The 17498-nt window shown below is 41.7% G+C and overlaps 2 protein-coding genes and 1 pseudogene across 2 annotated transcripts; all 3 read left to right on the top strand.

The window, feature by feature from the left end:
- The first annotated feature begins 1138 nt into the window (after positions 1–1138).
- Positions 1139–2092, top strand: LOC114910391 (olfactory receptor 2AT4-like). The gene has a single exon (XM_029250876.1). It carries the CDS (start codon positions 1139–1141, stop codon positions 2090–2092), a length of 954 nt encoding a protein of 317 aa, XP_029106709.1.
- A 4663-nt stretch (positions 2093–6755) lies between these two features.
- On the top strand, positions 6756–7709 carry LOC108929439 (olfactory receptor 8G1-like). Its single transcript, XM_018743951.2, has one exon. It carries the CDS (start codon positions 6756–6758, stop codon positions 7707–7709), a length of 954 nt encoding a protein of 317 aa, XP_018599467.2.
- A 5592-nt stretch (positions 7710–13301) lies between these two features.
- On the top strand, positions 13302–16465 carry LOC114910392 (olfactory receptor 2AT4-like; annotated as a pseudogene).
- The last annotated feature ends 1033 nt before the right edge of the window (positions 16466–17498 follow it).

Consider the following 17498-nt stretch of genomic DNA (forward strand, 5'->3'; position numbering starts at 1 on the left):
GGAATAGGCATTAGAATACAAGGTATCTGGAGAAAAGATTAGAAGAGCAGAGCCTCAGTGTATGAATTTATTGGTCTAGGCAGTTCATGACATGTGTCCAAGTCCATCTAACCTGTCTAGCTATGAAACAGATGATTTGCCATCATACTCATTATGCCCAAAGAGAGGAACATTGGAGCACATCCTCAACAGCTGAACAAGAGTACCAAGAGATTGTCACATTCTTTGGTTCCATGACCAGATCTTGAAGACTGTAGCAGTCAGCACGAGGACAGTGCGTCATTGGACCTCCCAGCCAGGCCATAACCTTTGTTAGAGGAGGTAAAAGGGTAGATTCACGACTCATCCAGTTGTGGGCTTCTGGTGACAGCATGAAAATAATAAATTATATAAAAGCAATTCTTTTTTCCAGCCATCTTTGTTGAGACATCATTAAGACATTGTGCTGCTTTCAGAACCTTCTAGAAAGAGAAAAAGGCAAAAGGAAGAATGCACAGAGGAGGACAAGGAGATGAAGAAGTACAGAAGCTGGTGGAACAATGACACTGAAAAGGTTGGGGGACAAGATGTATCTCATTAAAATAAGGTTACTAAGGCTTCAGAGAGGGCATCTAAATGGCTCTGTAGAAGGACGTGAGCAGTGGTTTCAAAAGAAGACCTATCTGGGTACAGCCTGGAATCTGATCACCCCCAGTTTGGTTGACTGGGCAATGGACTGATGTCTGATGTTGAAAGACACAACACACCAAATGATTGTGTGTTACATCATCATTATGTGTCTTGTGTAACTGTGATTATCATGAGAGGCCTGATCTCTCTCTGTGGTCACAAGGGGGAGGAAACACAGAAAGAGGGTTTGTCATTTGCTTTTCTTTACAAGCTGATAAATATAAATGCAAAGTTTTGAGAGGAAATTTTGTTGCTTTGACTGTAGGAAGAGAAAAGTGTAACTGAGCCTTTGTATTTCTGGAAGTTTATTTTATTTCTGATGCTAGAACTGAAAAGGGAGACTATTTAAAAATGCAATTTACTAAACAATGAGAATTTTCATCTATTCTTTTCAGCTTTTAATGGACTTTTGAAAAAAAACTGATTTGAGATATAGAAAGGAAGAAACATCATTAACATACTAAGCTGGATGGAGCTCAATGTAACATTAAGCCGGCCAATTGGTTTTTTGATCATGGGGCTTCAGTCTTTGCCAGACTCCAAATATTATTTTCTTTTTTTTGTTTTTGTTTACATTGGAACGCTTTTGGGGAACATTTTCTTGATGGTGATCATATGGCAGTCTGAAGTTCTTCACACCCCGAAGTATATGGTGGTGTTCAGCTTGTCCATTGTGGATGTGAGCCACAGCACTGCCCTCGTTCCAAAATGCATCAATCAGTTCCTTTTTGACTCAAGATTTGTGACATATGACTTATGCTTGGCTCAGATGTTCTTTGTTCACTTTTTTTATGTCACTGAATCCTACTCACTGGTCATCATGGCTTTTGAGAGGCTGGTCTCCATTTGCTTCCCCCTACAGAGCAGCACGATCATCACCAACACACGCATGTTTGGCATCATAGTTTTCAGCTGGGTCCTGGCCTTTGCAATTCTTGTAGCTCCATTAGTGTTGATCACTCACCTGTCATTTTGTAAGTCAGTTCCCACAGTGATGAGCTACTTTTGTGACCATGGCCCAGTTTTCCAGATTGCTTGCAGTGACAACAGCCCAAACTGGAAGATAGGATATTTTTTTCTGTGTGCTGTCATTTTTTTGCCTTTAGGTTTTATCTTAATGTCATATGTGTTCATCATTACTGTAGTATCCCGGATCAAATCTGTAGATGGACGATGGAAAACATTGAAAACCTGCTCCGTGCACTTCATTTTGGTGGCAATATTTTTCATTCCCATTCTAGTGATTTATCTCATTGCATGGATTTATCTCAAGGTTGACAGTAACACTCGAATCCTGAGCACGTCTTTGTCAGCGGTGCTACCACCTTTTCTCAACCCTATTATTTACACACTAAAGACAGAGGAGGTGTTGGAGCAAATGAGAAAGTTTCTCAGAAAACATTCAGTCAAACCACTGTGGTGAAATATTTTGGAATAGCTGAAATATTATAGAAAATGAATATCTGGAATATTTTGTAAAATGTAGTTGATGTTGAAGGAAACATGAACTAAACCTAAACTATCATTTTGATCAGTAATATGTCCAGTTACTATAAAAGCACAAGGATAAGCTAGATCTATGAAATATCACCCAATTGTTACCTATGAAAAATGAACTCTTCAGCAAAATATTATTGTTGCATTTTTTTTCACCTTACACAGGCAATTTGTTCTTGAAAAACCCTTTTGTGAGGTAAATGCTCATGAAGTAAAAAACTGATTAGCTTTAGTTTCAATGGCAACGTTTCTGTTTTATCCCCAAATTTAATACCCACATATGGTAAAATATCATAATATACCATTTACAGTAAATGGGCACATTTTTTTCATTACTGAATAGTTTTCGTGACTCAACATAACAAGGCAGTTTCCCTTCATTAATTGTTGTATAATGGTACACAGCTGTGACAGTGCTGAGAGGGAAAACGGTAAATTAGGTCCCTGGTGGTGCCTTGTAACTAGACTTGTGCTTTTGAACACAGTTGACAGAATTTATCAATTCAGTTATGTTATTACAAGTTTTTACTAATGTTCATTCTAAGTTTGACTTGCTGTGCATTGTGGGATTGTGGGATGTCTGTCTAAGTTGGGAAACTGTGTGCAGGAGTTCCATAACTGAGAGTGACATATTTTGTACTAGTTCCTATACTGTATCTTGAAGACTGTGTCTCAGACATGTTCAGTATCATAAAAAAGCCATTTCCAGTTATCTACCTGTTTTTACAGAATGCTGTTCTTCCAATTTTATCTCTCATAAACTGTGTAATGTGTTATTTTCCTTCTTGTTTAAACGTTAAACGACAACTGAAATAGTGTATAAAATTATCAAATTATTTATTTTCCTTTCTTTAGATGTTCTACATGTATTCATACACATACAGAATTATAAAGTTTTTTTCACTCCATCCTTGAGGGTTCTTGTTGTACATAATACAGGTATAAGGTCTCTCTAGGAAATTGACATGGCAATCTTGTTCATAAGTTTCTATGTTTAATCACCATGCACCTGACATTTTTCTCCAACAACAGAGAATTCAGAGAAAATATAAATGAATTACACCAAGATAGGGGGGTGTAGTGGCACAGTGGGCTTGGCTGAGTCCCACTCTCTGGGTGGGTGGGGGGTTTGAGTCCTGCTTGAGGTGCCTGGCGGCAGACTGGCGTTCCATCCTGGGTATGCTCCCTCCCCCTCCATCCTTACATCCTGTGTTGCTGGGCTGGGCCCCGTGTCGCCACAACCCTGCTTGGGACAAGCGGCTTCAGACAGTGTGTGTGTTTGTACACAGAGAGACATAGGTACAGACAGGAAATTGTTCAAGTACGGCCAGCTTGTCTAATGGCACTGTTTAAACCAGCATGCATTACACAGGTAGCTGCACATAGAATTGATTGAGAGTTCAATTTTTTGAAGCTTCCAGGATTTGCAACATTCTTACTTGTAACCATTAACATTTGTTCTAATTGCAGACATACAACGTACACAGAACTACATACCAGTAATACATTACTTTACATTATTATTTCTTCGTTTAGCAGACGGTGTTCGCCAAAGCAATGTACAATGAGTACGCAGTATTTATGCATTTATGTATATGCATTTCTGTAATATTTAGCAGCCTAGTTACCATGGATAATGATGATGTCTTTGGGCTGTTCTAGGAGAACACTCACAGGAAACACATGCAAATACAGGGATAACATGCAAACTCTACACACTCCTCACACCAGCACTACTTGCTGTGCCCCATGTACATTTCACAAGTAGCATCAACTTTGCTCAACTCTGAAAAATTAATTTATTTAATAATAATAACATCATGAAAAACAAATGTGTGCATGGACTTTTTATTTTGTGATCATAAAATGTAGGTAGGGCTCAGAGGTTTAATTGAAATTTCAAACCATTATAAGATATAATGCAAACTTATTCCCAATTATACCACTCTAAACTGAGTGAATATAAAAAAACCAAATAATGAAATTAATTATTAATTTTTTTTTAATTTGTGAAAATTCTAATTCATTACATTCCCAACCTAACTTCACCCCTTCACCACCCTAAATCATGTCTAATAAAATTAAATAATAGTCAGTGTTAAAAGTCTACTTAATTTTACTTAATTTTGGTTTTATTTTTTAGCCGTTTGTTCTAGGATAGTAACTATTTTTTATTTTTATGCTTAGCAAAGCTTTTCTGAATCACATGGGTGTCTTTGAAACTTTTTGGAATCTCACGTATGCCCAGGAAACTTTGCACGTAAATATGTGAAGCTTTTTGAATTCCTTACATTGTTTTAGTTGGAAATATGGTCCTGTAACTAAAAAACGTCCCTGCCATTCTGTGTTCGGGAGTTTTTCGACACTGCATTTGGAAAAGAGGTAAGACATATTCATTTTCTTTTTACTTACTCTCACTCATTCTGTTTTATTAATTAATCGCTTGTCCTGGCCAAGGATGTAGGGGTCTGGCGTGTGTCTCGAAAATCACTGGAAGTACGAGGCTAACAGTGTTACAGTGGGGTGTTGACATGAGTCCATTGCAGGGTAGCCACACACATATACATACTTCTGGCAGTTTAGCATAGCAAATTTAACTGAAGTGTACTCACTGTATTCACAGTAAACACATGACAATCAAACCAAGGCCCGAACAGCCCTGTTTTGACTTTTTCTTGAATTTTAAATGACAAACAATTGTAGAGATTATATGTTTTAATTCTATAGTTGCTATGCTTTAAGGTTTACTGGGACTATAGGGTAACAGCAACCTTTGCACTTCACTGTATTCATAGTAAACCCACACAGACATGGGAAAAACATACAAACTATACACAGACTCATCTGGACTCAAACCAAGGCTCAAACAGCCCTGTTTTGACTTTTACTTGAATTTTAAATGACAAATAATTGTAGAGATTTGATGTTTTTATTTTATAGCTGCTATTCTTTCAAGTTTACTGGGACTATAGGGTAACACTGACCTCTGCACCTCTCTGCCCCCCTTGTCCTCAGATTTCTGATGGATACTTTCATTTTACAGAATATATATGGGGGCAGCACAGTGGTGCAGAAGGTAGCACTATGGACTCACAGCACCTGGGCAGTCTGGTTGTAGGATTCTTGTAGAGTTTGCACATCCTCCTTGTGTCTGTGTGGGTTTACGCCTGGTGCTCTAGTTTAATCCTATAGCCCAAAGACATGTGTTTAAGGTTAACTTATGACCCAGCACAGTTTATGGTGTGTGAATGTGAGAATGCATGAGCGTAGCACCCGTGAGATGGACTGGCTTCCTATCCAGGGTCTACTGTTCTTAGCCTTGTTTCCTGTGCTTCTGGGTTAAGTTCCAGACTACTGTCAGCATGAGACAGACAAGCGGATATGGAAAGTAACTGAACACATACTTCACCCAGAGAAGCCTTTTGTTTTGATAAGCAGTGCACTGTAAGAGGGCATCCCTGCTTTACCAATCCCCATGTTACAGCCAAGAAATCATGATGTTACTGGCTTTACAGCAATTCCTAGCTGTCAGTGCACCTGTAAACAATCCCATGATGCACCTGGGCAGTGCTGTTGAATGGAGGTTGGGGCTGCAAGGGTGACACAGAGCAGCTCTTTAGAAACACAGTGATTCACTCTGATTTGTATAATAACTGTCAGTGCTTGATTACAATGACCATTTTTGTACATGTTCGGGACATTTTCTGTTTTGGAAGTGGAAATATTCTGAAAATGTGTAAAATGAACTGATTTCAGATATATAAAATCCAGTTTGCATAAAGAGCTGATAGAAAAAAACAAATAAGGTTTCAGCACACCTGAAAAAAGTGACAAAGTAAGCTCATATTTCAAATCATTTTTTTAAAATCAAAGAGGATGGAAAAAGTTCAGAATATAACATTTTATCTGAATATTATGCTGTTAACGTGAATAGGACAAACAAATGATGTGTTTACATCAGCTCCACATTATTGTTAGCAGCTTCAAAGCTGATAGCTACATGTTATTTTATACAGTTTCTCTTAACAATAGCCTCCTACATACAGTATATATTTGAACTGATAGCTTCAATTACAATAATGACAAGTTTTACAACAGCTGTGGAATAAGTGCTGCAGAGGTGAGTTTACTCCTCCCTACTTCATCAAACACTAAATTTCTTCTCCCATCTATTTCAGAAAATCTGATAATTGTGCATTCATCTGTGATCCAATAATGTAGTGTACCTTTAACTTTGCACAGACTGATGAAACCTCCTTTTGTTCATATCTAGAAATGTGATTATCAAGGGAATCCTGATCTCTGTCAGCGTCCACTAGGGGGAGCAAATACAGAATGTTAGTCCTTTAATTCCTTTGGCTGAAAGTTACATATAAATGAGACGTCTTGGAGTGAAATATCATTATGCCTGCTTTGGGTTGGCATTACCATTATTGTGGATGTTGTTCATGGCAGTTTTCTTGTTACTGATACTGGCAACAACAAGGGTGACTGATACTTCAAACTGATATGCAGGCAGGTATTATTCATTCATCTCTTACTTTCAAGCAGAGAAAACAAGTAACTGCCATCATTATCAACACGCCTGGATGGAACAGAACTTAACTTTTAACCGGCCAATTGGCTTTTTGATCATGGGGCTTCAGTCTTTGCCAGACTCTAAATATTATTTTATTTTCCTGGCTTTTGTTTACATCGGAACTCTTGTGGGGAACATGTTCTTAATGATGATCATATGGCAGTCAGAAACTCTTCACACCCCGAAGTACATGGTGGTGTTCAGCTTGTCCATTGTGGATGTGAGCCACAGCACCGCTCTCATCCCTAAATGCGTTAACCAATTTCTTTTTGACTCAAGGATTGTGGCGTACAACTTGTGCCTGACTCAGATGTTCTTTGTTCACTTTTTTTATATAATAGAATCTTACTCACTGGTCATCATGGCTTTTGAGAGGTTGGTCTCCATTTGCTTCCCTCTACAGAGCAGCACGATTATCACGAACACACGCATGTTTGGCATCATAGTTTTCAGCTGGGTCCTGGCCTTTGCAATTCTTGTAGCTGCATTAGTGTTGATCACTCACTTGTCATTTTGCAAGCCAGTTCCTACAGTGATGAGCTACTTCTGTGACCATGGCCCAATTTTTCAGATTGCTTGCAGTGACAATACTCCAAACTGGAAAATAGCTTATTTCTTTACGTTTACTGTTCTGTATGTGCCTCTTGGTTTCATTTTGCTGTCATATGTTTTCATCATCACTGCAGTTTCCCAGATTAAATCTGTTGATGGACGATGGAAAACATTCAAAACTTGCTCTGTGCACTTGATTTTGGTGGCCATATTTTTCATTCCCATTCTAGTGACTTACACCATTGCATTGATATATACCAAGATTGACGGTAACACTCGAATCCTGAACACATCTTTGTCAGCGGTGCTACCTCCTCTTCTCAACCCTATTATTTACACTCTAAAGACAGAGGAGGTTTTGCAGCAAATGAGAAAGTTTCTCAGAAAACGTTCAGTCAAACCACTGTGGTGAAATATATTGGAAGAGCTGAAATATTATAGAAAATGAATATCTGGAATATTTTGTAAAATGTAGTTGATGTTGAAGGAAACATGAACTAAAGTTAAGCTGTTACTTTGATCAATATGTTCACTAACTATGAAAATGCAAGGGTAAGCTAGATCTATAGAATTGAATTCACGAGTTCCATAATGTTCTTATAGGTTTTTACTAATGTTTCTTCTAAGTTTGACTTGCTGTGCATTGTGGGATGTCTGTCTAAGATGATAAACTGTGTGCAGGAGTTGCATGATTGAGTGTGACTTGTAGGCATGTTTTGTGCTAGTTCCTATACTGTTTCTTGAATACTGTGTCTCTGACTGACATGTTCAGTATCAATAAAAGCCATTTACCTGTTTTTACAACATGCTATTCTTTAGGTTTTTTGTCTTACAAACTGTTCAATGTATTATTTACCTTATTTTTTAAATGTTGAAGTAGAACTGTAATTGTATGATTAATAATCAAATAATTTTTGTTTCTTTAGATATTCTCCATATATTCTCACACATGTGGAACAATAAAACTTCTTCCTGCTCATCCTTAAGGTGTGCTGTTGTGCATGATCCAGTTTTATTAAAAAATACAGTACTTTGAGGTTGATATGTAGGGTTGCCAATCCCTGCAGAAGAAAATAAGAAGCACTTCTGGGTTCTTTATAGGAAAATAATGAACAGTATAAGTGTCACTCAAAATATTTTTTGTAGCTAATGTACATGTGTAAAAAAATAAATCTCTGCTTGACTGAATTAAATGCAAAATTAATCTGAGACAAATTTAACTTGATTTTAGCTCATTGACATGCATGTCAGTTGTAAAAAATAAATAAATTTTAATGTCATGCTAAAGTCTCACACACCACACATATATCACAATAGCATCTGCCTAGGCCATTTATAACACTGTTACACAACTGATGGGGAATAGATTCACAGTCCTTTTGAGTGATTTTTTTTTAACTTTATTGAACAGACACAAATTCAAAAAAGTGAAAACAATTTATCTGTAAGCACAGCAACTGACTGAAAGTAGACTGCATTTCACAAATTTTTATGAACAGCACAAACAAAAGTGCAATATTCAGACCGGTTAAAGTACAAACAAAAAAGACCCTTCTCTTTCCTCCTCAATTTTTCTATGAGTACTTCTCGCAAGACTTATGAAAAAGGAGTTGAGAGCAGTCAGTTCAGTTCTGCGTGAGGCGAGTGATTGAGTAACGTAGGAATGGCCAATGACAGTCGAACTCACACACACAACACAGCTCTGTTTCACATCCATTTTTGCGATTTGTTTTCCTAATCTTTTAACACTTTTATGTGAACTGCAAAGTTTATGTATGCAGTAAATATATGTAATAAATACTTTTAAATGTCTCTGGGTGTGAAAAGTTAAAATACGGGACAAACCGCATTCGGTATGGTTTTAAAACGGAACGCAACTCTTATCCCTTAAATACAGAACAATTTTGGATTATAGTACGGGCTGGTTGGCAACCCTATTGGTATCTCCATGTATGTGTCTGAAGTACAGAAATATTTTACAATTTTGATGAAATGACAGAAAGTGATCCATAAATGTCAAATTATTTTTTGGGACAGAATGGTGCATCTATTTTACTAATATTTTGTGAACAATGTTTGGATTAAACCTCTTGTACTGTGTTAGTCTAAAGCCTATCCCAGAATCACTGGAAAACAATGCCAAGCACATATACCCTGGCAATGAAGCCAGTCCTCTACAGGGTAATCACACTCATAAACAGCAGGCACCTGAACATTCAGTTCTTCTGAACTGCATAACCTAGGTTGTGGAAGGAGATGCAGGGAGAACACACAAGCTCCAGACAGACTGAACTGGATTTGAACTTACCTTCAAACACTCCAAGCACTGTGAGGCAGCAACAGTACCTGCTGCATTACTATATCTCACATAAAATCACTTCACTAGTACTCAAAAATGAAGAAGTAGATGTGCTAAATGAGAATCATCCTGAACTTCAAATAGAAAGCCTTACTTTCTGAAGTGGATTGTAAAGGTGTTTAATATCAACTGTAATAACCACTTAAGTAATGTCAATATTTTACTACAGTTAGCTTTTTTCTTTCAATTATTCTGGTTTTTCTAAAACAATGAACTTGATTCTGGAGCCTGGAGGTCTGTACCTCTAAAAATTTGGCATCTGAAGAGTTGTGACGCTTTGCTTTTGTTCTAAGTAATTTGTCCATCTATCTGTCCATTTTCTTGCCCGCTTGTCCTTCTAGGGTCGCAGTGCCAACAGGGAGAGCAGAGAGGCCCAGCTGCCCCTGTCTCCTGCAACTTCCTCCACCTCAGCTTGGGGGATCCCTAGCCGTTACCAGGCCAACTGGGAGATATAATCTATCTATCAGGTCTTGGGCCAACCTCAGGGCCTCGTCCCAGTTGGCCGTGCCTGGTATATCTCCAAAGGGAGGCGCCCAGCATATGCCTGAACCACCTCACCTGGCTCCATTCAATGTGGAGGAGTAGTGGCTCTACTCTGAGTTCCTCCCAGATGTCCAAACTCCTCACCCTGTCACAAAGAGTGAGTTCCAATACCCTGCGGAGAAAACTAATTTCATCGGCTTGTATCCGTGATCTTATTGTTTCGGTCATTACGCAGAGTTCATGACCATAGGTGAGGGTAAGGACTTAGATAGAGTGGTAAATGGAAAACTTTGCCTTATGGCTTAGCTCCCCCTTCACCACTACGGTCCGGTACAGCGACCGCATTACTGTTGCTGCTACTCCCAGTCTGCAGCCAATCTCACCCTCCCTTCTCCCCTCACTCGTGAACATGACCCCAAGATACTTGAACTCCTCCACCTGGGGCAAATTCAATCCCCTTACCTGGAGGGGGCATACCATCTTTTTCCGTGAGAGAACCATGGACTCAGACTTGAAGGTGTTGATCTTCATACCAGCTGCTTCACACTCGGCTGCAAACCGTTCCAGTACATGTTGGAGGCAACCATGTGATGGTGCCAAAAGGATGACATCAGCCGCAAAAAGCAGAGACATCACCTTCCAACTCCCACACAGAATGCCCTCCTGACCTCAACTGCGCCTTGAAATCCTGTCCATGAAAACCGCAAACAGGAGTGGGGACAAGGCACAACCTTAGTGGAGTCCAACACCCACATTGAACAGGCTTGACTTCATGCCGAGTATGCGGACACAGCGCTCGCTCCATGTGTACAGAGATTGAATGGCCTGCAGTAGTGGCCCCGGCACCCCACACTCGCTAAGCACCTTCCACTAAATTTCTTGAGGAACACAGTCATAGGCCTTCTCCAAGTCCACAAAACACATGCAAACTGTATTAGTGAACTCCCATGCCCCCTCAATTATCTGTGAGAGGGTAAAAAGCTGGTCCACTGTTCCACGGCCAGGACTCCACATTGTTCCTCTTCAATCTGAGGTTCAACTATCAACCAGAGCCTCCTTACCAGCACCCTGGCATATACCTTCCCAAGGAGACTGAGAAGTGTGATACCCCGATAGTTGGCACATACTGTCTGGTCCCCTTTCTTAATGATAACCTCAGTGCAGCAAATGGTAGGGAACAAACTAGGTTTGCTTGAGACTTTCATGTCGGCAGCTATGTCTTCTTCTCTCAATGTAATGCATAAATTGTACTTTTGTTGAGACGTATGTCGCTTTGGACAAAAGTGTCTGCTAAATGAAAAAATGTAAATGTAAATGATAAGGACCAACAACCACAATTTGCCAATCCAAAAGGCACTGTCCCCGAGGTCTATGCAACAGCCTTACAGCATCCAGGGCCTTAAGCAGTCCCGGGCGAATCTCATCCATCCCCGGTGCTTTGCCACCGTGGAGCTTTCCAACCACCTCAGTGACTTCCGCCAAGGAAATGGACTCTGATACTCCGGAAGCCTTTGGCCCTGACTCTTGTAAGGGAGGCATATCTCTCGAGTTTAAGAGTTCCTCAAACTGCTACTTCCACCTCCTGACAATGTCCTCATTAGGGGTCAGAGTTTCTCCACTTTTGCTGAGCACAGCTTGAGGAAAGCTCCTCCGACCTCTCCTGAGCTGCTGGATGGTTCTCCAGAACCTCTTTGAGGCCGATCAATAGTCCTTTTCCATAGCTCTCCAAACTCCTCCAGATTTTGCTTCTGCAACCAAAGCCGCAGCTGCCTTTTTTGCTTGTCAATACCTATCTGCTGTGTCAGGAGTTCGCAGAGCCAACCAGGCCCTAAAGCCCTCCTTTTCAACTTGACGGCTTCCCTCACCACCACTGTCCACCGGCTGGTTCTTGGGTTGCCACCATGACTGGCACCAGCAAGCTTTTGGCCACAGCTATGCCTGGCTGCTTCTACAACGGAGGTTTTGAAGAGGGTCCATTCAGACTCCATGTCCCCTACCTCCTCCAGGACATGAGGGAAGCTCTCCCGGAGGTGTGAGTTAAAATCATTCAGGACAGGGTCCTCTAACAGTTGTTTCCAGCACACCCTCACTATATGCTTGGGTCTACTGGGTCTGTTCATCAATTTTCCCCACCATCTGATCCATCTTACCAGATGGTGATCGGTTGACAGCTCAGCACCTCTCTTCACCTGAGTGTCCAAAACATGTGGCCTCAAGTCAGATGAAACGACTACAAAGTCGATCATTGACCTTTAGCCTAAGGAGCTCTGGTACCAAGTACACTTATGAGCATCCTTGTGTTCGAACATGATGTTTATTATGGACAAACCATGACTAGCACAGAAGTCCAATAACATTTCACCATTCAGGTTTAGATCAGGCAAGCCGTTCTTCCCAGTCACCCCCCTCCAGATTTCCGAGTCATTGCCAACGTGAGCGTTGAAGAGTCCCCCAGCAGGACTACGGAATCTGTAGGTGGGGCCCGGTCCAAAACCTCACCCATCTTCTCCAAGAAGGTTGAATACTCTGAACTGCTATTTGGTGCATAAGCGCATACGTTTAACAGACACTTTTGTCCAAAGTGACATACATCTCAGCAAAAGTACACGTACACGTACACGTACACGTACACACACACACACACTTTCAGAACCACTTGTCCCATACAGGGTCACGGGGAACCGGAGCCTACCCAGTAACACAGGGCGTAAGGCCGGAGGGAGAGGGGACCTCAGTCCGTCGCAAGGCTGTCGCAAGGCTGTCGCAAGGCACCCCAAGCGGGACTCAAACCCCAGACCCACCGGAGAGCAGGACTGTGGTTCAACCCACTGCGCCACCGCACCCCCTAGCAAAAGTACACTTTATGCATTACATTAAGAGAAAGAGACATAGCTACAGACATGTGACCCTCAAGTAAGCCTAGTTTGTTACCTTCCACTTGCTGCACCGATGTTCATCGTTCAAGTAGGTGCATAAAACACAGGATAGACAAATTCTGATACCCTCCTACCAATTTTTTTTTTTTTTAAATATTAGAAGATACACAAACAATCACATACAATGCCAGAATAGCGGCTGAATAAAGGCTTATCTGGGGATGCTCATGAAGTTGCTGTCCATGAACATTTACACCATAGATAAGCTGGAGAGATCTTGGACGAAATGGGTACGGAAAAAGTGAGTTTTCAGATCCTTCTTGAATGTAGACAGAGTTTCCGCAGTTCTGAGTGAGAGGGGAAGGTCATTCCACCACAATAGAGCCAGAACCGAGAACCTCCGTGCTTTACCTTTTGTGTGCGGGACCACCAAGCAAGCAGAAGTAGACAAGTGAAGGGGTCTGGTTGGGGTGTAGTGTTTGATCAAGTCCTGTATATAGCTGTGAGCAGTTCTATTGATGCATTTGTAGACAATAACCAAGGTCTGCGACCTTAAGTTGCATTGAGGCAACCCTCTCGTCCACCGGGATAAACTCCAACTGTGTGGCAGTCAGCTGGAGGCTTGTGAGTATCCCCACACACGCCTGGTGCCTGTCATCCTGTGCAACTCCTGAGTATGAGAAAAACCACCCTCTATCGAGGAGTTTGGTTCCAGAGCTAATACTGTGAGTGGAGGTGAGCCCATCTAACCCTAACCCTAACCCAATTAACGCCACGTGCCAGCCTGCCCCCTCTTACCGCCTGAAAAGCATGGCACCTGACCCCCATGTTGGACCTTGCAGGTGGTGGGCCCATATGGCCCCCCATGTTGCCTTTTCAGGCTGAGCCCAGCAAGTTTATATGGACTGCTCGGCCACCAGGCGCTCTCCCGGGAACACTACCCTCAGGCCTGGCTCCAGGGGTAGGTCCAGGTGACCCTATCCCAGGCAGGATAAACATTCTCCTGTCTTCTTTTTTCATGGGGGTTTTGGATTGTGTTAGTCTGGATCTTCACTCCAGAGCTGTTCACCTTGGGAGACCCTACCAGGAGCATACTGCTCCCGACAACATAGCTCTGGAGATACTCACTGTATTCACAGTAAATACACACAGACATGGGAAAAACATACAAACTATACACAGACTCATCTGGACTCAAACCAAGGCTCAAACAGCCCTGTTTTGACTTTTACTTGAATTTTAAATGACAAATAATTGTAGAGATTTGATGTTTTTATTTTATAGCTGCTATTCTTTCAGGTTTACTGGGACTATAGGGTAACACTGACCTCTGCACCTCTCTGCCCCCCTTGTCCTCAGATTTCTGATGGATACTTTCATTTTACAGAATATATATGGGGGCAGCACAGTGGTGCAGAAGGTAGCACTATGGACTCACAGCACCTGGGCAGTCTGGTTGTAGGATTCTTGTAGAGTTTGCACATCCTCCTTGTGTCTGTGTGGGTTTACGCCTGGTGCTCTAGTTTGATCCTATAGCCCAAAGACATGTGTTTAAGGTTAACTTATGACCCAGCACAGCTTATGCATGTACACAGCTTCCCTGCAATGGACTGGCTTCCTGTACAGGGTCTACTGTTCTTAGCCTTGTGCCCTATGCTTCTGGGCTAAGTTCCAGGCTACTGTGACCATGACTTACACAAGCGGTTATGGAAAGTAAGTGAAAACATATACTGGTTATTGCACTACAGTGAACAATATGTAAATGTCATTTGGAGAGAAATGAATGTGCATCAAAAATAAACGCATATTATGTTTCCAATTTCCAAAAACCCTCAGAATTATTTTTGACTGAAAGAATATGAGTTGGAAATGTTTCTCAGAGCTTTGTGCCTTGGGAATGCTGCCATCTTCCAGGACTTCCCAGTGACCCCTGTACACCCTCTGCATGTAGCTGTGTCCTTCTGCACTAATTCATGTTGCAACTTCTTGTGACACTAATTAGGTGAAGGCCAGTGTCTTCACCCTTGTGATTGCCCTGCCAGTCATCACCTCCCCAGTCTCCCTGCCACTGTGAAAAGCTTTCAAAACAAAGCTAACAAAGCATCATTAGCAAGTCAATTAAGAGCTACTGCACTTGACCCAGAGGAGCCTTTTGTTTTGATAAGCAGTGCTCTGTGAGAGGGCATCCCTGCCTTAGCAGTCCCCATGTTACAGCCAAGAGGTCATGATGTAACTGGCTTTACAGCGATTCCTGACTGTCAGTGCACCTGTAAACAATCCCATGATGCACTTGGGCAGTGCTGTTGAATGGTGGTTGGGGTTGCAAGGGTGGCATAGAGCAGCTCTTTGGAAATACATAGTGATTCACTATGATTTGTATAATAACTGTCACTGTTTGACTACAATGAGCATTTTCGTACAAGTTCAGGACATTTCCTGTTTTGGAAGTGGAAATATTTTGTAAATGTCTAAATTACCTAATTTCAGATATTTAGAATCCAGTTTACTTAAAGAGCTGATAGGAAAACAAATAAGGTAGCGCACGCACACACACACATACAGACACACACATATTGTCAGAAACTGCTTGTCCCAAGCAGGGTCACGGCAAGCCGGACTCTAACTCGTCAACACAGGGTGCAAGGCTGCAAGGGGAAAGGGAACGACCCAGTCAGGATGCTAGTCCATCATAGGGCACCCCAAGCAGGGCTCAAACCCCAGACCGGCCAAAGTGCAGGACCCAGCCAAGCCCCCTGCGCCACCACTGCCCCCAATGAAGTAATACAGCACTGCTCTCACCCCTAAATGTGTTAACCAATTTCTTTTTTATTCAAGGATTGTGGCGTACAACTTGTGCCTGACTCAGATGTTCTTTGTTCACTTTTTTATGTAACAGAATCTTACTTATTGGTCATCATGGCTTTCGAGAGGCTACTTCTGTGACCATGGCCCAGTTTTCCAGATCGCTTGTGGTGAGAACAGCCCAAACTGGAAGATTTATTTATTTTTATAGAGCGCTCTTCTCACACAGTGACACAGAGCGCTTTAACACAGGCATAAAGCAAGAAAAACAGATACAAACAAAAACAGATAAGATATTTCTTTTTGTGTGCTGTCATTTTTTTGCCTTTAGGTTCTATCTTAATGTCATATGTGTTCATCATCACTGCAGTTTCCCGGATCAAATCTGTCGATGGACAATGGAAAACATTCAAAACTTGCTCTGTGCACTTGATTTTGGTGGCCATATTTTTCATTCCCATTCTAGTGACTTACACCATTGCATTGATATATACCAAGATTGACGGTAACACTTGAATTCTGAACATGTCTTTGACAGCGGTGCTAACTCCTCTTCTCAGCCCTATTATTTACACACTAAAGACAGAAGAGGTGTTGGAGCAAATCAGAAAGTTTCTCAGGAAACATTTAGTCAAACCACTGTGGTGAAATATTTTGAAACAGCTGAAATATTATAGAAAATAAATTTCTGGAATATTTTTTAAAATGTAGTTGATGTTGAAGGAAACATGAACTAAAGCTAAACTATAATTTTGATCAATAATATGTTCAATCACTATGAAAATACAAGGGTAAACTACATCTCTGAAACTGAATTCACCAGTTCAGTAATGTTTTTATAGGTTTCGGATTGTCCCCGGGGTTGCGGCGCGGAGCGTTCAAGATGATCCCTATGGAAATCAGAAATCAAATCAGAATCAAGATTGTCTTTTGCTGCCACCCAGCTTTGTTCTTCTGGACCATAACCCTCCCAATCAATAAGATACTGTAGCATGCCACCCCTGCGTCTGGAATCCAGCAGGGCACGCATGGTATAGGCTGACGCTCCTCCATCCTGCAACGGGAAGGGATCTGGCGAGACAGGCGTGGGTTGGTGCAAGGAGGTGGCACAAGGTTTCAGGAAGGAGACGTGAGAATTTGGGTGGATGCGTAAATGTGATGGTAGCTGAAGATGATAGGACACCGGAGTCACCCTCCGTAGGACTTTGAAAGGACCCAAATATCTGGGGCTTAATTTCTTCGACATATAGGAACCCCGGAGCCCCCGAGTGGACAACCCTACCCGTTGTCCTGGTACTAGGGAGAGGGGTCATCGACAGTGGTCCTCTTGTGCTTTGACCTTGGTTTGGTTGTGAAGAAGGTGCTCTTTTACCTTTTGCCATACCTTTTTGCTGCTACAGTACCAAGCATCCACAGCAGGGATGTTACTTGACTCTGGGTGCCAAGGGAACAAGGGAGGTTGGTATCCTAAAACACACTGGAATGGGGAGCATCCTGCGGAGGAGTGAGTCAAGGTGTTGTGTGCATATTCGGCCCACGGGAGATACCTTACCCATTGCTGGGGGCTATTCATGCAGTAGCTGCGTAAGAAGTGTCCGATGTCTTGTTGTAGTCTTTCCACCTGCCCATTAGCCTGGGGGTGATAGCCAGATGTCAGGATTACTGTCACTCCTAATTTTCC

This window comes from Scleropages formosus, chromosome 4 (genome assembly GCF_900964775.1).
Source record: "Scleropages formosus chromosome 4, fSclFor1.1, whole genome shotgun sequence".
In the NCBI taxonomy this organism is placed as follows: domain Eukaryota; kingdom Metazoa; phylum Chordata; class Actinopteri; order Osteoglossiformes; family Osteoglossidae; genus Scleropages; species Scleropages formosus.

Coding starts and splice junctions, on each gene's coding strand:
- LOC114910391 (XM_029250876.1), top strand. CDS start 1,139: ATGGAGCTCAATGTAACATTAAGCCGGCCAATTGGTTTTTTGATCATG.
- LOC108929439 (XM_018743951.2), top strand. CDS start 6,756: ATGGAACAGAACTTAACTTTTAACCGGCCAATTGGCTTTTTGATCATG.